Genomic DNA, 20606 nt, shown 5'->3' on the forward strand with positions numbered 1-20606 from the left:
TCAAGGCACGTAATGGTACACTGGGTATCTGGTGACTGTAGGGGGTATACACGTGGGGTACAATATAAATACTTATTAGAATATACCAAATTAGTTGAAACAAATTTGATTTCCACATATTATAGTAAAACACTGTGAGAAAATACATATATAATTTTTCAATAAAACCAACTTTTATTTTTAAGTTTCTTAAGAGCCTCTTTCACATCCTTGTTCCGTAGGCTGTAAATCAGAGGGTTTAACATGGGGATGACAAGGGTATAAAACAATGAGGTCATTTTATCTTGATCTAGAGAGTAGGCAGAACTTGATCGGAAATACATGAAAAGTCCTGTTCCCTGGAAAATTGCAACAACAGTTAAGTGAGAGGTGCAGGTGGAGAAAGCTTTGAACCTTCCCTCAGCAGAGCAGATCTTTAAGACTGAGAGAATGACGTAACAGTAAGAGACAAGAATCCCTGAAATGGTACTCAGTTCAATGAAGCCAAAAACAGTGAATAATGCCAGCTCATTGACCTGAATATCAGAACAAGAAAGGAGGAAAAGTGGAGGTAAATCACAGAAGAAATGATTAATTTCATTTGACCCACAGAAACATAAGTGGAAAGTTAACGTGGTGTGTATCAAGGCATCCACCATGCTCATGAGGTAAACCCCAGCCATGAGCGCAGAGCACACCCTGCTGGACATGTTGACTGTATAGAGCAAGGGGTTGCTAATGGCCTTGTACCGATCAAAGGCCATCACTGCCAGCAGGAGACACTCAGAATCTGCAAAGAAACAGAAGATGAAGAATTGCAGAGCACAGCCGTAGAAGGAAATTGACTTGTCCTTGGCTAAGAGGTCCACCAGCATCTTGGGCCCAACTGCTGTGGAATAGCAGAGGTCACAGAAGGCGAGGTGGCTGAGGAAAAAGTACATTGGTGTTTGAAGCTGGGAGTCCCTTCTAATTAAAATGATCATTCCAAGATTTGCCACAAGAATAATGAGATAAACAACCAGAAACATGGTGAATATGGTCGCTTTGATCTCAGGCTTATTAGTAACTCCCAAGAAGTGGAATTCTGTCAAGGAGGAGCAATTCTCTCCAGCCATTCTGTTTTGTTCTTGTTCTAAATGGCTACAAAAGTGATCAAGACAACAACAGATCAGGGTTCAACTCTGCTAGACACCCGCAAAGTATTATCTTTAAGGCAGAACACTTTCTGTAAATTGTCTCCTTTATCCACAGAAACGAGCCCAGATAAATGTCAGTATTAAAGAGGCACCGTTATGTTACTGAAAAAAAAAAAAACACTAAAGTGTTTGAAACACAAAGCTCAGGGACTTTAATCCTAAATCGATGTCATCCTTAACGTCTGTCATTTGTGCTGTCTTCTCCTGTCTGTCTCACCTTAGACGGCAGGTTTGAATAAACCTGAAGCTCATCCAGATTCAAAACGGCATTAAACTAATAACGATAATCTGGGGCGGGGAGACAGAGCCGGAGGACGCGGGCCTGGGTTCCCGGTGGGTAAAGGGAAATCCTCTGCTGGCCACAAAAAACCGCCATCATTGGATTCTTCCTGAAATATAATCGATTTTAAGGATTCAGCAACAATGAGCGTTAGTGTGTATAAATTAACAAATGGAAATTATCATGTCACTGTTTTGGTCTCTGAGGTCTTGAGTTTTAAATGAACAGCTAAACAGGAGAGAAACACATTTTATTCACCTTTTCTACCGCACTGCACCTCTTCTTTTCCTACTGTCTGTAACCCCGTTATATTACTGATCTGAGACCCAAAGATAAGTCTGCAGACAAACTGAAGAGAACTGATAAAACTGGGGAAAACAGGATTTAATGCATATACTTGCATTTCTTTGGATTTTAAATTGAATATTCCAAAAAAGAAAAAATGGGGAGAATAATAATAAATAATAACTGAGAAATATAAAGGTTCATTTTCTATGTGTGTGTGTCCATATGTGTGTGTGTGAATATTTATGTTCGTACATAAAAATTGAAATGTCAATTATTGTCTTTTTTTTTCCTATACAATAGTATGTGGTTCATATGAACTCAAATTTATACTTATCGGTATTTTTAATATGATATCTCAGTTATGGTTGGAATAACATTAGAACAAATCTAAAATTCATATTTATAGTGATAGCATTTGAACAGTAATAAAAAGTAATGATTTACTTATAAGTTTTAGTTAAAATATAAATTAATATAATACCTACTCAAACAAATGAAGTCAGTCAAATTCACACAGCTTCAACCATAAAATATTATGGTTTTCTACAGTATAGAGTTTATTTAACTGAATAAGTAGGTATAAAATGATTCATTTACAAATTTGCCAATATTTGGTTCCAAAAAAATATTTTTCTTCTATAGTCTTGTACTTTGGCAATTAAGAATCCTACCTGAGATGAGCATATTTTTCTTCTTCTGATTTTGGGTAGGTGAACACTAGGCAGGTCACATTTTATCTTTACTTAGTGACATTTGGGACTTAAATCTCTAAAGCCTCTGGCCTCAATTTTTTGTGTTGTACTGATTAATTAGTACAGAAGTCACTCCTGAGATTTATCCTTCAGCCAGAGATTAGACAGGCCCATAAAACAAACAATAATACCTGTAGTTCAATCATGTATGAGACTAAATGGGCACCCCAGCCCAGGAGCGAGGATGAGAAGACAGCAGAGAACAGGAAAGCTGGACATACGGAAATGGGGAACCCAATATTGAGAAGGCGAGAATGTTGTCAAGTTGGCAACCAATGTCACAAAACAGTGTGTTAATTATTTAATGAGAAACTAATTTGCTCAGTAAACCTTCATCTAAAGCACAATAAAAATAAATAAAAAGAAAAAGGAAACAATTCTATTTTCTCTCCCACTTTATGTATATATATAGTAGTGAAATTGCATATAACAAAACATACAAAAAGTCAACAATTTCCACACTTTCAAATAATGAAATTAATTACATTTTTCCAGTTGTGCAAATATTGTCACTATCCTTTTCCAAATCATTCCACCACCATTAATATAAACTCGATGCCCCCTGTCATGGATTGAATTGTGTTGCCCAAAAATATTCATCAACTTTGCAAGCCCGTGATTCCCAGTATTGTGTGGTTGTCCGCCATTTTGTGATCTGATGTGATTATTGAATGCATTGTAAATCCTCACCTCTGTGATGTCAATAAGGCAGAATTAGAGGCAGTTATGTTAATGAATCGGGACTCTATACAGAATTAAGTTGTATCTTGAGTCAATTCCTTTTTATATATAAAAGAGAGTTGAACAGAGAGGAGAGGGACCGAATACCTACTACCCACTGCCATCAAGTCAATAGCAACCCTATAGGACACAGCAGAGCTGCCCTATAGAGTTTGTAAGGAGCGCCTGGCGGATTCGAACTGCTGACCTTTTGGTTAGCAGCCGTAGCAATTAACCACTAAGCCACCAGGGTGTGCCAGGAGCAGAATATGCTCTTTGGACCTGGGATCCTTGCACTGAGAAGCTCCTTGACCAGGTGAAGATTGATGACAAGGACCTTCCCCTAGAGCTGACCAAGACAGGAAGCCTGCTGCTAAAGCTAGCACCCTGAATTCGGACACCTCCTAGACTGTGATAGAATAAATTTCTGTTTGCTAAAGCCATCCGCTTGTGGTATTTCTGTTACAGCAGCACTAGATAACTAAGACACCCTCGAAACAAAAATTCTGTCTTTCCCCTTCCCTCTTTCTTTTTCTCTCTCACAAGACTCAAAATGAAAAGAAACAGCTACAAACATTAATAATCGGAACATGGAACATACAAAGTATGAATCTAGGAAAATTAGAAATAATCAAAAATGAAACGGAATTCATAAACATCAACATCCCAGGCATTAGTGAGTTGAAATGGATTAGTATTCGCCAATTTGAATCAGACAAACATATGGTTTACTATGCCTGGAATAACATATTGAAGAGGGATGACTTTGCATTCATGGGCAAAAAGAACACTTCAGGATGTATCCTGAAGTATGACACTGTCCCAAATCTGTGGGCCAGGCTTAGGCTTCTCCCAATCCACGTTGCTGCAGGGGCTAGTAAGCCCAAACAGGCAGGTCAGACCATAGGCTGCTGGCTCAGAAGCCTTCAGAAGCTGGCAGATCAGGTCAGGCAATAGGCCCCAGCCCCACAGGGCTGCTAAGTCTAGCAAATCCCAGCATCGGCAGGTCAGACAGCAGGCCTCTGTCTCTAGTCCCCCAAACCAGAAGTTAGATAATCATGAACTGGACATGGAATCCAGATGTAGAGAGAGAGAGCCCTGTTGGGGCTCCTATATATATACCTCAGAAGCAGGCCACGTCCTAGAGAAGGGCATGACATGGAAATTGAGTTGCCCCCTTCTGCAAGGTTGTAACTCAAGATACACCCCACAACAATCCTGCCTCATTAACATGTAGAGGTTAGGATTTATAACACATAAAATGGAGGACACTATAAAATACTGAGAATCATGGCCTAGCCAAGTTAACACATACCCCAACCATCACAGGCTCCATATACTTTATTTGCATTAAGATGTAATGTGCCATGGATGTGCATAATTATTATGCATAACCTAAAAATATCAGTTGAAAGTAGATGTTTAATAAACATAGAAATCTGTACTTTTCAGTGTCCTGTAACAATTCACAATTATCAAATTTTACTTGGACCAAAGCCAATATACTAAGCTGTCCATAGGACTGCCATCTTCCCAAATTTAGGTGACACTGTTTTTATTTTCTATGGCCTCCCAGGAATTGTGCAATATAGTCACCCATTTCACATCAAAGTTAATAACATTTAAGTGTTCAGCTAAGATAAATAAAACAAATTGTGTTTCAAATGTTTTGACACTTTCTATTTGCTCTTCTTGGGCCTCAAGCATTGCTAGAATCCTGTCATGATTTAAAAGTAGGACTTAGAGGACCCCTAAGTTCTCTTAGATCTCTGAAAATCTGTGCATTGCTATTTTTCTGTATTTCCAAACTTGGTTTTAACATAAAAACACTGTAATGTTCCACGTGAGTAGCAAAGAAAGTTAGCTTTTATAGAGAGATTTGCTTTATTACACTGCAGTCAGGAACCAATTGAGAGCAAACTCAAATCCACATGGTTATTTATTACCTCTGGATATCATTTTCCACATTTTTATAATGAAAACATCATGCTGAGAGAAATAAGTCACTCTCAGAAGAACAGATACTGCATGATCTCATTAATATGAATCAAGCAAATACATAGAAACAAAAGATTATAGTGGATCTCAGGGACGAGTTGTTGTTGGGGGCCATCAAGTCAGTTCTGACTCATAGCAACGCTCTATGTACAATAGAGCAAAATACTGCCTGGTCGTGCACCATCCTCACAATCTTTGTTGTGCTTGAGCCCATTGTTGCAGCCCCTGTATCAAGCCATCTCATGGAGGGTCTTCCTCTTTTTCGCTGACCCTCTACCCAGCATGATGTCCTTCTCCAGGGACCGGCCCCTCCTGACAATATGTCCAAAGTGAGTGAGATGTAGTTTCACTGTCCTTGCTTCTAAGGAGGATCCTGGTTGTACTCCTTTCAAGATGGATTTGTATGTCTGGCAGTCCATGGCATAATCAGCGTTCTTCGCCAACATCTAATTCAAAGCCATTGGTCTTCTTTCCTCTTCCTTATTCATTGTCCAGCTTTCACATGCATATGAGGCCATTAAAAACACCATGGCTAGGTCAGGCTCACCTGAGTCCTTAAAATGACATTTTAAAGAGCTCCTTTGTAACCAATTTGCCCAATACAATGCACCATTTGTTTTCTTTTTTGCTTGCATGAAAGTTGATTGTGGATTCAAGTCAAATGAAATCCTTGGCACTTCAATCTTTTCTGCGTTTATCATGATGTTGCTAATTGGTCCAGTTGTGAGGATTTTTTTTTTTTTTTTAATTTTGGAGTATAATCCATACTGGAGGCTGTGGTTTTTGATCTTCATCAGTAACTGCTTCAATTCCTCTTCACTTTTGGCAAGCAAGGTTGTGTCATCTGCATATCGAAGGTTGTGATTGAGTTTTCTTCCAATCCTGAAGGCTCATTCTTCTTCATATAGTCCAGCTTCTCAGATTAATTGCTCAGAATACAGATTCGGTAAGTCTGGTGAAAGGACACAACCATAACTCATGCATATCTTGACCTTAAATCACTTAGTATCCTGCTGTTCTGTTCAAAAGGCTGCCTCTTGGTCTATGTACAGTTTCCTCAAGAGCAAAATTAAGTGCTCTGGAATTCCCATTCTTCACAATGTTATTAATAATTTTTTATGATACACACAGTCAAATGCCTTTGTATGGTCAATAAAATGCAGGTAAACATCTTTCTGGTATTCTCTGCTTTCAGCCATGATCTATCTGACATCAGCAATGATATCCCTTATTCTGTGTGATCTTCTGAATCCAGCTTGAATTTCTGGCTGTTTCCTGTCCACATACTGCTACAATCCCTTGTGAAAGATCTTCAGCAAAATTTTACTTGTGGGAGATATTAACGATGTTGTTAATTTCTACATTCTGTTGGATTACTTTCTTTGGAATGGGAACTAATATGAATATGTTCCAGTCATTTGTCCAGGTAGCTGTCTTCTAAATTTCTTGACATAGGGGACTGAACATCACAAGCGCTATAGCTGTTTGTTGAAATGTCTCAATTGGTATTCTGTCAATTTCTGGAGCCTTGTTTTTCACGAATGCCATCAGTGCAGCTTGGACCTCTTCCTTTAGTACCATTAGTTCTTGATCATGTGCTACCTCCTGAAATCATTGAATGTCAAATGGTTTTTTTTTTTGGTACATGACCCTGTGTATTTCTTCAATCATCTTTTGATGCTTTCTGCATTATTTAATACTTTCCCTGTAGAATTCTTCAATATTGCAACTCGAGGCTTGATTTTTTCTTCATTTCTTTCAGTTTGAGAAATGCAGAGCATGTTCTTTCCTTTTGGTTTTCCATGGTCAGGTCTTTGCACATGTCACTGTAATACCAGGTGGGACAAGCCATAGCTGATTTGGGTGAAACTGAGAAGGCTAGAGATAAGGGGGTGTGAACCTTGGAAAAAGAGAGAGAGAGAGAAAAAAAAAAAAGACTGAGAGACTTGCAAGACGACCGTCCAAGGGCTTCTTGAAAGTAACCTAAAAGCAGATATGGGTGAACTTAGTGGTTGCCAGAATGGCACTGCACAAGGTGGATAAGTAACTGAATGTTGTTTTGGTTAGCCTTTGGAAGGAACTAAAGCCTGAGCAACAATATCACCCTCTGTGTCCTACTGCCCCACATGGGGAACTGCCTCTTGCCCCCAGATGGATTTCACCTACCCTCTGGGACTAGGAGTGGGGTTAAGATCACCTGTAGGTCATTGGTCAAGAAGAAACAGGCAGCGGGTGCTAGCTCTGGTTGATACTCAGGAAGAGTACACCCTTATCTTTGGAAAACCTGAGCGGTTTCAAGAGCCCCCTTGGCAATTGATGGGTATGAAGGAAAGTCCATCCATGTATGACAGGTACTTCTGACCCTGCAGTAGAACCCATTTCCCTACACCGTATCAAGTTATATTTCCCCAGTACCAGAATGCATTCTATGGGTGGATGCCATCATGGGACTGACTTTGACCACATCTGTGGGAGAATTCCAACTTCAAGTGAGGATAGTAAAGACAGTCCTGAAGCGAAATGTAGCATGGCAACCAGTGACCCTGTCCTCACCACGAAGTTTGGTAGACATCCAGCAATATAAGTTGCAGGGATGACAATGAATTTAGTGAAACTATTTTGGAATTAAAAAGTATAGGTATCCCCCAGGAAGCCCACAGTGCTTTTAATAGCCCTGTGTGTCCTGTGAAGAAACCAGATGGGTCCTGGTGTGTGACTGTGGATCATAAGAAACTTAACATAGTGATCCCTCCTCTACATGCTGCAGTTCCAAGCATAAATTCTTTGTTAGAAACCCTTAGTAGAGACCTAGGCATGTATCATGCTGTGTTAGATCTGGCCAATGCATTCTTTAGATCCCTCTGGCCCTATCTGCCCAAGACCAGCTTGTCTTATCTGGGAGGGGGCAGCAATGGACATTTCAAGTGCTCCGTCAAGGATATTTACATAGTTCCACCATTTGCCTTGGTATGGTGGCTAGAGATCTGGCTCTTTTCACCTTCCTCACAACTGCCCATCAGTTTCATTACATTGAAGACGTCGTGTTAACTGCTGAAGATGTTTCTCTGTTACAGGGGTGTCTGGACACCCTAATTAGCCACCTAAGGGGGAGAGGATGATCTGCAAATCCACATAAGGTGCAGGGACCATGAACATCAGTAAAATTCCTGGGGGTCGTCTGGTCTGGTAAGAACCTTGTGTTGCCTGAAGCCATAACTGATATGATACAATCTTACTCCACCTCTAGAATGCCCAAGGAAGTGCAGGGTTTGTGAGTCTTTTGGGGGTATTGAAAAGTATTCATTCCTCATTTGACCTAGTGCTTGAGACTACTCTATCGACTGGTAAAAAGGGTACATCTTGGAACTTGATTAAACGAACAACAGCAAGCTTTTGAGAAAGAAAAGGTGTTGGTTGCACAAGTGACAGAGCTGGGCACAATACGGAAAGTTTTAATCCTTCTGGAGATGTGAGCAGCACCAAGGATAGCCTTTGCTGGGCCTTGTGGCAAGACCAGGATGAAACTAGTCCCCCTAGATTTTTGGTCTCAACTGTGGAAGGGGACAGAAAACTGATATAATCCCATGAAGAAGCACTTGTTAGCAGCCTATGACACTCTCTGCCAGGTAGACTCAGTAGCAGGGGCAATAGCTCTCACCCTTTGCACAGCTTTGCCCATAAATGAGTGGTTCAATGGGCTGTATTTCATTCCATCATCAACTATAGCCCAGATAGCTATGCTGACCAGATGGCATGTACACCTGTAAAAGGGTAGTGCCCTTGCTGCCAGTCTGTTGTCCCAAGATTTACAGGCTGTAATTGGTCCAGGAACAAATCAAGATTATTCCCCTTCCCGCGCACAGGCTAGTGCACCACCAGAGTCACCTCCCCTCTCCTCCAAGACAAGAAGACCCGCTGCCAGCAGCTGCCTGGTACACAGATGGCCTACTCTGCTTTCTTCACTTTGAGGCAGCCAATGTCTTCCTAGTGTGGGCTCACAGATTCATCACAGTCCAGAACAAAAGGAGGTGCTGGGTCCATGGGAATCTCCCCTTCTCAAGCCCCGAAAGCATGCCTTTGAGAATGGTGCCCTGATATGAATCGATTAGGCAACTCAGTAGTTGACAGGGTATTTTGATGGGTCTTGGTATTTTCCTGGGTGTAGGGATTGTCTGCTGTGTTTTCCTATACTGCTTGTATGGTCTGTGCCTCCAGCTACAACAATGCTATCTGTCGCTACAGTGACACCTCCTTTTGGGGCCCTCAGGAACTTTGCAGAAGAGGAGGAACACATTAAATTGTAAGAGCCAGCCTCAGGAGGTGGTCTGAAGTGGAAAATAGGCTTTCAGTGGCCGATCACGGCTGCTCTCATGCTTTCCATTAGTTCACCACTGTGTCTGTTAGTTCACTGCTGTTTTCCAAGCCCCTGTCATGTGATCTTGCTGAGGCAGTCTGATGTAACTACCTGGTGTGTAGCCGCTTGTGACTTTGACCACTATAAAACCTTCACCTTCTACTGCTTGATGGGGAGACCTGCTTTGACCCTGCCTCCACCTAGTAAAGTTCTTTCAAGGCCACACTGGAGTTGCCCTTCTCTATCTTTAACCCCTTGGCACCGTTCAATTTTGGAAGGAAATTTAAAGTTATTGGTCCATGTCTGGACACCATATTTGTACCCTGACCTGACAGATACAAATGTCAAAGTACCTTCATTTCTCTTGGGTATAAAACTGTATGTTCAGTTGTAGTAGATACTTCCATACAGTTCACCAAAAAGAATGCCAATTCCCACTTCTAATAAAAATGTATGAGAGCTACAGTTGTACCACATCCCACCAATACTGGCTGTTGTCCATCACTTTTGTTTGGGCCATTCTGTAGGTGAGTTATGCACAGATATTTTAATTTTATTTACTTGAGCATTAATAAAGTTGCATATCTATTTCTATTAAGTATTTATGAGAGTCTGAATGTGAATAAGAGGGTATCAGAAGGGCTGTACTTACAAGTATCTGGCCTTCTGAAACTCATCATATCCAGCCAGGCATCATTGTTACCGACATTTCAGGTAATTCAGCCTAGAGACACAGTGCAATCCTTTTGAATGACGATGAGCCACAAAACTTGTTTTCTTTTTCACAATCTCTCCAATAGGGGAGACAGGGTCTGTGTGCACCCTAATCATCCACCTACAGGGATGATTACATACAGGGCCCTAAGAGCTGGTAAAGAAGAATAGTGACTTCTTAAATGGCCCAGTGATTTAGAATGCTTTTGTTTCCCTCTTCAAAGCATGCATCTGGAAAGGAGTTTCCAGGGAGTTTAAAGATTGCTGTCTGTGGCTTTAACATACGACCTCTATCTTTTTGGATCATTGAGCATTATTTCTGCTTTATCCATACAAATGTAGTTAAAGATAACAGCACCAGTATGTATTTATATGTTCACTGTGTTGTATGCTTACCCTAATCTACTACCATATGTCATTCTTATGTTTAGGAATTTCAGTGTTGAGGATGAAGGAAGGAGGGAAGGTTGAGGAATTTTCTTATAAAATTCACTAACTACACACAGGGGTTGTTAGAATTGAAGTAAACAGATTTGTATTGTTAAAAGTCTATTAATGTTATGTTTTCTCCATTTGTGTGGAATCCCAAGATAGAAGGGTCAGTTCAGGCCATCTGGCTCAGATGGCAGAACCGTGAAACCCTCAAACTATAATCCCAGAAAGTGGTTTTAGGGAGATTTAGGGTGCAATTAATTAAGTTCACTTATTATATTTTTGGATATCCATTTATTGAACTTCAAATTTCTCATTTATTGAGCTTAAAATTTCCTTCACTATAGATCACACCCAGTAGGTGTGATTAGAAGGGACATTACACAAATAAAATCAGTCTTTTGATAGTGTAATATAAAACAGTCTTATGGAAAGGAAATAATTATATATTATGTTTACATCTTCTAAGTAGAGATAATGGAGTGATTCCCTGAGTACTTGTTTATAAGCACCAATTTGACAAAAGCATGGGTAATTGAGAAAACATGGTGGAGGAGAAAATCATAAAACTCATCTAAAACAAGGATTTTCCACAGGATTTTTCCAACATATCTTCCCCTAACATGTCACAGTGTTCCACAAGGAAATGCCACCTAGAAAAGCAGAGGGGCTTTTAGGATTTACCAGAATTCAGAAATGTTTTCTCACAAGAGAATTTTACCATAGCAGCTGAAAATTTCTACCAACTTCAGTCTGAAATAGATCAAACATGCAATGAGGATGCATTGATAATTACTGGTGATTGTAATGCAGAAGTTGGAAACAAAGAAGGATCAGTAGTTTGAAAATATGGCCTTGGTGATAGAAACAATATCGGAGATAACATGACCGAATTTTGCAAGACCAATGGCTTTTTCATTGCAAATACCATTTTTTAGCAACATAAATGGCAATGATATACATGGACCTTGCCAGATGGAATACACAGGAATCAAATTGACCACATCTGTGGAAAGAGACCATGGAAAAGCTCAATATCATTAGTCAGAACAAGGCAAGGCATGGCTGCGGATGAGACCATTAATTATTCATATGCAAGTTCAAGTTGAAACTGAAGAAAATTAGAACAAGTCCACAAGAGTCAAAATATGACTTTGTGTACATTCTACCTGAATTTAGTGACCATCTGAAGAATAGATTTGATGCAATGAACACTAATAACCTAAAGACAGTTGTGGGATGACATCAAGGATATTATATATGAAGAAAGCGGGAGGTCATTAAAAAGACAGGAGAGAAAGAAAAGACCTAAATGGATGTCAGAAGAGATTCTGAAACTTGTTCTTGAACATCGAGTACCTAAAGCAAAAGAAAAAAATGAAGTAAAATATCTGAACAGAAGATTTAAAAGGGTGGCTTGTCAAGAAAAATAAAGTATTGTGATGGCATGTGCAAAGATCTGGAGATAGAAAACCAAAAGGGAAGAACACGGAAGACATGTCTCAAGCTGAAAGAACTGGAGAAAAACTTCAAGTTGCAATACTGAAGGATTCTACAGGGTAAATATTAAATGATGCAGGAAGCATCAAAAGAAGATGGAAGGCGTACACAGAGTCACTATACCAAAAAGTACTGGTCAACTTTCAACCATTTCAGGAGGTAACATATGACCAGGAACCAACGGTACTGAAGGAAGAGAGGTCCAAGCTACACTGAAGGAATCAGTGAAAAACAAGGCTTCGGGAATTGACAGAATACCAACTGAGGTGTTTCAACAAACGGATGCAGTGCTGGAAGTACTCTCCTGTCTATGCCAAGAAATTTGGAAGAGAGCTACCTGGCCAACCTACTGGAAGAGATCCATATTTATGCCTATTCCCCAGAAAGATAATCCAACCGAATGCAGAGATTATCGAACAATATCATTAATATCACACACAAACAAAATATTGCTGAAGATCGTTCAAAAGTGGCTGCAGCAATATATCGACAGGGAACTTCCAGAAATTCAAACCAGATTCAGAAAAGGACATGGAACCAGGGATATCATTGCTGATGCCAGATGTATCATGGCTGAAAGCAAAGAGTATCAGAAAGACGTTTACCTGTGTTTTATTGACTCTGCAAAGACATTTAACTATGTGGATCATAACAAATTATGGATAACATTGCAAAGAATGGCTCATGAGGAATCTGTACATGGATCCAGAGACAGTTGTTCAGACAGAACGAGGGGATACTGCATGGTTTAAAGTCAGTAAAGGTATGTTTTCAGGGTTGTATCCTTTTACCATGCCCACTCAAGGTGTATGCTGAGCAAATAATCTAAGAAGTTGGACTATATGAAGAACAGCGCTTCAGGATTGGAGGGAGACTCAATAACAACTTGTGTTATGCAAATTATACAACCTTGCTTGCTGAAAGTGAAGAGGTCTTGAAGCACTCACTGACGAAGATCAAAGACCACAGCCGTCAGTATGGATTACACCTCAACATAAAGAAAACAAAAATCCTCACAACAAAACCAAAAAAACAACATCATGATAAATGGGGAAAAGACTGAAGTTGTCAAGGATTTCATTTTACTTTAATCCACAATGAACAGCTATGGAAGCAGCAGTCAAAAAATCAAAAGACACATTGCATTGGGCAAATCTGTTGCAAAAGACCTCTTTAAAGTGTTGAAGAGCAAAGATGTTACCCAGAGGGCTAAGGTACAGCCGACCCAAGCCGTGGTGTTTTCAATTGCATCGTAGGCATGGGAAAACTAGACAATAGTAGGGAAGCCCAAAGAGGAACTGATGCCTTTGAATTGTGGTGTTGGCAAAAATATTGAATATACCATGGGCTGCCAAAAGAACGAACAAACCCGTCTTGGAAAAAGTATAGCCAGAATGCTCCTTCGAAACAGACGGTGAGACTACGTCTCACATACTTTGGATATGTTGTCAGGAGGGGTCAGTCCCTGGAGAGGGACATCATGCTTGGTAAGGTACAGGGTCAGCGGAAAAGGGGAAGACCCTCAGTGAGATGGATTGACACAGTGGCTGCAACAATGGGCTCAAGCACAGCAAAAATTGTGAGACTGTGTGGGACCAGGCAGAGTTTTGTTCTGTCGTGCACAGGGTCACTGTGAGGCAGAACTGCCTCCATGGCTGCTAACAACAACAGTGTCACTAATACACGTCTTTATAGATTATCTCTAGTAACCACAATAATTTAGTTTACTTCCTCATAAGCTACAAAGATAATACATCCAAGATACATATTTTATACTCAGTTAATATTCCTTTGACTGATGTCTAATAAGCACCATTTACACCATACAGGACTCCTAGATCAGAGATTAAATGCTTCCATTCCAGGGAAGCCTTTCTTCAGCACACCAGATTTAGAATTTTGCTCTGGATTAATAGTGCCCAGTCTTTTTAATTCATGAAGATTTGTAATTTATGATAAGTTAGTTGAATGCTTAGTTAATGTTTATAACTTCCACTAAAAAAAAAACTTCCACTAGATTATAAAATTCATTAGTATAGAAACTGCTAGATTCACCATGAAATACGGTGTACCAAAATGCACGATAAGCACTTAGGAAAAAAAATCAATAAATCTTAGAATAACTGAAATAATCCATGAATGATACAATGAGCAAAGAAAAGTCAGCACACTAAGAAATGTCTGCGAAGTTCTCCACAAAGAGGCAGTAAAAAAAAAAAAAAATTATGTCAATTTAAGACACATCATGAAGCAAGGCGTGTTTCAGGAAATGCAAAACTTTCATATGATATGGCTTTAGGTAAAATACATATGTTATTAAATTAATGTATCTGGGACAACTTTGTTTCTTATACAGCTTTTTACCATATGATTTTACAAAAACAACTGTGTGTTTTATGTTTTAAAACCATCTTTTATTTTTCAGTTTTTCCAGAGCCCCTTTCACGTCTTTATTTCTTAGGCTGTATATCAGCCAATTTAACATGGGAATCACAAGGGTGTAAAACAAAGAGGTAATTTTATCTTGATCTGGAGAGTAGGCAGAACTTGGCCAGAAATACATAAAGAGTAGGGTTCCCTGGAAAACTGCAACAGCCGTTAAGTGAGAGCTGCAGGTGGAGAAAGCTTTGAACCTTCCCTCAGCTGAGTGGATTTTTAAGACTGAGAGAATGATGTAACAGTAAGAGATAAGAATCCCTGAAATGGTACTCAGTTCAATGAAGCCAAAAACAGTGAATAATGCCAACTCATTGCCCTGAATATCAGAACAGGAAAGGAGGAAAAGTGGAGGTAAATCACAGAAGAAATGATTAATTTCTTTTGACCCACAGAAACATAAGTGGAAAGTTAGGGTTGTATGTATCCAAGCATCCACCATGCTCACCAGGTAAACCCCAGCCGTGAGCACGGAGCACACCCTGCTGGACATGTTGACTGTATAGAGCAAGGGGTTGCTTATGGCCTTGTACCTACCAAAGGCCATCACTGCCAGCAGGAGACACTCAGAATCTCCAAAGATACAGAAGATGAAGAATTGCAGAGCACAGCCATAGAATGAAATCAACTTGTCTTTGGCTAAGAGGTCCACCAGCATCTTGGGCCCAATTGCTGTGGAATAGTAGAGGTCACAGAAGGAGAGGTGGCTGAGGAAAAAGTACGTTGGTGTTTGAAGCTGAGAGTCCATTGTAATTAAAATGATCATTCCAAGATTTGCCACAAGAATAATGATGTAAACAACCTGAAACATGATGAATATGGCTGTTTTGATCACAGGGTTATTAGTAATTCCTAAGAGGTGGAATTCAGTCAAAGAGGAGCAATTTTCTCCATCCATTTTCCTTTGTTCTTGTTCTAAACAGCTACAAAAAATGATCAAGAGAATGATACATCAGGGTTTAACTCTTCTGGACATTCACAAAATATTATCTTTTAAGACAGCACTCTTTCTTTCTGTAAATTGTCTTCTTCATCCACAGAAAGAAGCCCAGATAAATGTAACTCTTAAAGAGGCAGTGTAATTGGAAACCCTGGTGGTGTGCATAGTGGTTAAGAGCTACAGCTGCTAACCAAAAGGTCTGCAGTTCGAATCCACCAGGTGCTCCTTGGAAACTCTATGAAGCAGTTCTGCTCTGTCCTTTAGGGTAGCTATGAGTCAGAACTGACTTGACAGCAATGGGTTTTTGGTCTGGGGTTTATTGAAAAAAATATATATAATTAAAATGTCTGGAACACAAAGTTTGGAAACTTTGATTCTAAATCCATGTGTCATTCATGATATCTGTCATTTGTATTGTCCTCCACTGTATTATCTTAGACAGTGGGTTTGAAATAAACCTAAGGCCCATTCCAGATTGAGAGTGATACACAACAACGCAGTAGTCAGAGACACACAGCCAGAGGGCACAGGCCTCAACGTCGGACGTATACAGATAAATGGCCCATTGGAGGAAAAAGCAATCACTTTTATTGTATTTGTCCTGAAATACAATTGACTTTAAAGATTCAGCAATAATATTGCATAGAAATTAACAAATGAAAATGATCATGTTACTGTTTTGGTCTATGATGCCTTGATTTTTAACTGAATAATGAAGCATGAATGAAACATGTTTTATTCAACTTTTCTATCACACTTCCTCTGTGATGAGCATTTGCAACCAAGTTATGTGACTGATCTGAACCCGTAAGGATGTGTCCGTTGACAAACTAAAGAAAAGTGATACAAAGTGGGAAAAACAGAATTTAACACATGTATTTGTATCTCTTTGGATTTCTAAGTTGAATTTTCTGTAAAAATTAAGAAAGGAAAGAGGAATAGCAAATGTTTAAGAATTATAAAGGATTCATTTTCTTGTGTGTGTATGTATGTGTTTGTGTGAATATTTTGGTTGGTATATAAAAATCGAAATGCGAATGGTAGTCTGAGTTTTTTTTTTTTTTCTGTACTTAGGTATTATAGTATTTGGTTCATATGAATTCGAATTTATACAAATTGGCATTTTTAATTTGACACATCAATTATGGTTGGAATAGCACTAGAAAAATCTAAAATTCACGTATATAGTGAAATCACTCGAACAGTAATAAAACTAATAATTTACTAATGAATTTTAGTTGAAATATAAATTAATAAAATATCTACTTACTCATACTAATGATGTCAGTCAAATTTTCACAGCTTCAACCATAAAACATTATGGTTTGGCTATTAGATTACCGAGTTTATTTAACTGAATAATTAAGTATAAAATTATTCATTTACAAATTCCTCAATATTTGGTTCCTCATTTTTCAAAAAAAATTTTTTTCTGTATTCTTTTAATTTGGCAATTCAGAATCCTACCTGAAATGAGCATGTCTTTCTGTTCTGGTTTTAGGTAGGCGAGCACAAGGAAGGTCACATCTTATTGTTACTTAGTGACATTTGGGACTTAAATCTCTGAAGTCTCTGCCTCATTTTTCTGTGTTATACAAACATGCGATTAATTAAATTTCTGATTCTGTATTTTTCCCCTGTGAATTCTGCAGCAACTTTAGCAAAGCCTGAAGTTTTCATTCAAAATGATCAGTATCCTGTAACAATAATTGAGTCTAATGCCATGCAAAAAAAAAAAAAGAAATATTTTATTTTTTTTAATGCCATGCTTTATGGCTACCATCCTCCTGTCAAATCACACATGTAATGAAGCTCAGATACAATCTCTACTAAATGATTCTAATCTCTTTTCCATTGCTTATCCTGTTTCTTCCATTTCTAAAGCCACCTTCTTTACTTCCTCATTTAGAAATATGACCTCCCTTTAATGGTTGTCCTTTATTGTCATTAATCACGGTCTGATTCCCTTCCCCCAACCACGTCAACCACCCCCAACCCAATGATTTTATGACTGTATAACATTCATTACACACAACCCACTCTATCTTAATTTTTTTTTTCTGTTCGTATTTGTTTCTCCCAAAATTCTCAGTCTCTAGAACAAGGATGTTTTAAAAGTAATAGACTATTAAATGTTTGCTTTTAATTATCTTCCGTTTTTTTTTTTTTTTTTGGTGGATAATGAACAAAAAGTAGAAATAAACAGACTTTGAGGGCTGTTTCTTCTCATTTAGTTCATAGGTTAAAAAAATGACTTTAAGAAAACACGTGTTAGGGTAATGCTTTCACGAAAAAAAATCTCTATAGTCTTTCTCTATTGACCTGTCTATATATAGTAGCGAAATTATACATAACAAAATATATACCTGATCAACAATTTCTAAATGTATAATTCAGTAAAATTAATTACATTCTTCAAGTTGTACAACCATTCTCACTATCCTTTTCCAAGTCATTCCACTATCATTAACGTAAATGCAATTCCTCCTAAGCAAAAATTCCCTCTTCACCTTCCCTCTCACCCTTGATAACCACTAATCTTTGGTTTCTATAAAACCAAAAAATAACTCTTTGCTGCCAAGTTGGTTCCCACTCATAACAACACTATAGGATAGAGTAGAAATGCACCGTAGGTTTCCACCTAGTGGCTGGTGAATCTGAACTGCCAACCTTTTGGTTAGTAGTTGAACTCAACCACTGCACCACCAGGGCTCCTTGGTTTCCATATACCTGTGTCTTTCTTATAAATGAGATCATACAGCATTTATACTTTTGAGACTGACTGACTTCACTCAGCATGAGGTTTACAAGGTTCATCCATATTGTGGCTTGGATCAGGACTTCATTTCTCTTTAAGGCTGAGTAGTGATCCATTGTGTGTATACAGCACAATTTGTTTATCTGTTAATTTGTTGACGAACCTTTCAGTTGTTTCCTCCTTTTGACTATTGTGAAAAGTGCTGCAATAAACATTGAATAGGTGACTGCTGTTTATTTTAAAAAATTACTTTTTGCAACAGATACTGGTGATGATTCCTCAATATAATTAATGTAATAAGTGTCACCGAATTGTACATGAAAAACCTGTTTACTTGGCATATGTTTTGAAATATATACATTTTACCAAAATACGTATTTTTAATTTTATTGAGCTTCAGATGAAAGCTTACAGCTCAAGTTAATCTCACATTTAAAAATTTATACACGTTGTTTTGTGACATTGGTTGCAGTCCCCACAATGTGACAGCATACTCATCCTTACCCTGGGTTCCCTGTGTCCATTAACAAGTTCCTGTCCCTTCCTGCTATGTCATCTTGCTTTTGGCCATTTGGTCTTGTATATTTGATTGAAATAAGAAGCATGTTCTTCATGAGTGTTATTTTTGTTTTATAAAAAAAAAAAAAAAAAATAGGCCTGTCTAATTTTTGTCTGAAAAGTAGTAGACTGCAGGTTTCAGTTCTGAGTTAGCCGACTGCCTGGAGACCATAGTCTTGAGAGTTCCTTCAGTCTCTGTCAGATAAGTAAGTCTGATCTTTTTTTTTTTTTTTAATTTGGATTCTATTCTACATTTTTCTCCCATTCTGTACGGAATTCTTTGTTGTGATCCCTTTCAGAGCACTGTATGATGGTAACCGGACACTATCTAGTTCTTCTGGGCTCAGGCTGGTGGAGTCTCTGGTTCATGTGGTCCTTTAGACCTTTGGGCTAATATTTTCGTTGTGTCTTTGGTATTCCTCATTCTCCTTTGCTCCAGACAAGATGGGACTAATAGTTGTATCTTAGACGGCCACTTGCAAGATTTTAAGACCCTAGAAGCCATTCTCCAAAGCGGGATGCAGAAAATTTTCTTTATGAACTCTGTTATGCCAATTGACCTAGACATTCCCTAAGATTATGATCCCCAGGCCCCAGACCCAGGTACTCAGTCCCTCAGAGTGTTTGGATGTGTCAAGGAAACTTCTATGTTTTTGCTTTGGTCCAGTTGTGCTGACTTTCCCTACAATTTGTGTGTTGTCTTTCCCTTCACCGAAGTTGACACTTGTCTACTATCTAGTTAGTGATATCCCCTCTCCCTTTCTCCTCTTTCTCGTATCCATCAAAAAATGTTTATTTCTGTGTGCAAACCTTTTCTAGAGTTCTAATAAGAGTGTTCTCGTACAATTTTTGTCCTTTGAGACTGACTTGTTTCACTCAGTATAATTTCTACCAGATTCATTCATGTTGTGTGATACTTTGTGGGTTCATCATTGTTCTTTATTGCTGTGTAGTGTTACATTATATGTATATAACATAATTTGCTTATTCATTCATTTGTTGGTGGTCATTTAGGTTGTTCCTATTTTTTTTGGTATTGTGAATAGTGCTGCAATGAACATGGGTGTGCATATATCTATCCATGTGGCAGCTCTTATTCCTCCAGGGTTGATTCCTAGGCATGGGATTACTGGATCATATGGTATCTCTATTTCTAGCTTTTTAAGGAAATGCCATCTAGAGAGTAGGCAGAACTTGGCCAGAAATACATAAAGAGCATAAAAAAAAAAAAAAAAGAGCATAGTACCCTGGAAAATTGCAACAGCAGTTAAGTGAGAGGTACAGGTGGAGAAAGCTTTGAATCTTCCCTCAGAAAAGTGGATCTTTAAGGCCGAGAAGATAATACAACCGTAAGAGACAAGAACAGCAGTTCAATGAAACAAAAACCGTGATTAATATCAGCTCATTGACCTGAATATCAGAATAGGAAAGGAGGAGAAGTACAGGCAAATTACAGAAGAAATGATTAATTTCATCTGACTCACAAAAAAATAAATGGAAATTTAATGTGGTACATATCAAAGCATCCACCATGCCTACCAGGTAAACCCCAGACATAAGCATGGAGCACACACTACTGGACATGTTTACTGTATAGAGCAAGTGGTTGCTAAGGGCTTTGTACTGATCAAAGGTTAGAGCCACCAGCAGGAGACACTCAGAATCTCCAAAGACTGAAGATGAAGAATTGCAGAGCACAGC

General features: G+C 38.7%; 2 protein-coding genes across 2 annotated transcripts; both read right to left on the bottom strand.

Annotated features, from left to right (window-relative positions):
• Positions 1-158: 158 nt before the first annotated feature.
• On the bottom strand, positions 159-1094 carry LOC126064085 (olfactory receptor 5W2-like). The gene has a single exon (XM_049862714.1). It carries the CDS (start codon positions 1092-1094, stop codon positions 159-161), a length of 936 nt encoding a protein of 311 aa, XP_049718671.1.
• Positions 1095-14614: 13520 nt separating this feature from the next.
• LOC126063722 (olfactory receptor 5W2-like) lies at positions 14615-15547 on the bottom strand. The gene has a single exon (XM_049862120.1). It carries the CDS (start codon positions 15545-15547, stop codon positions 14615-14617), a length of 933 nt encoding a protein of 310 aa, XP_049718077.1.
• Between the last annotated feature and the right edge of the window lie 5059 nt (positions 15548-20606).

This window comes from Elephas maximus, chromosome 20 (assembly GCF_024166365.1).
Source record: "Elephas maximus indicus isolate mEleMax1 chromosome 20, mEleMax1 primary haplotype, whole genome shotgun sequence".
Classification (NCBI taxonomy): Eukaryota; Metazoa; Chordata; class Mammalia; order Proboscidea; family Elephantidae; genus Elephas; species Elephas maximus.

Coding starts and splice junctions, on each gene's coding strand:
- LOC126064085 (XM_049862714.1), bottom strand. CDS start 1,094: ATGGCTGGAGAGAATTGCTCCTCCTTGACAGAATTCCACTTCTTGGGA.
- LOC126063722 (XM_049862120.1), bottom strand. CDS start 15,547: ATGGATGGAGAAAATTGCTCCTCTTTGACTGAATTCCACCTCTTAGGA.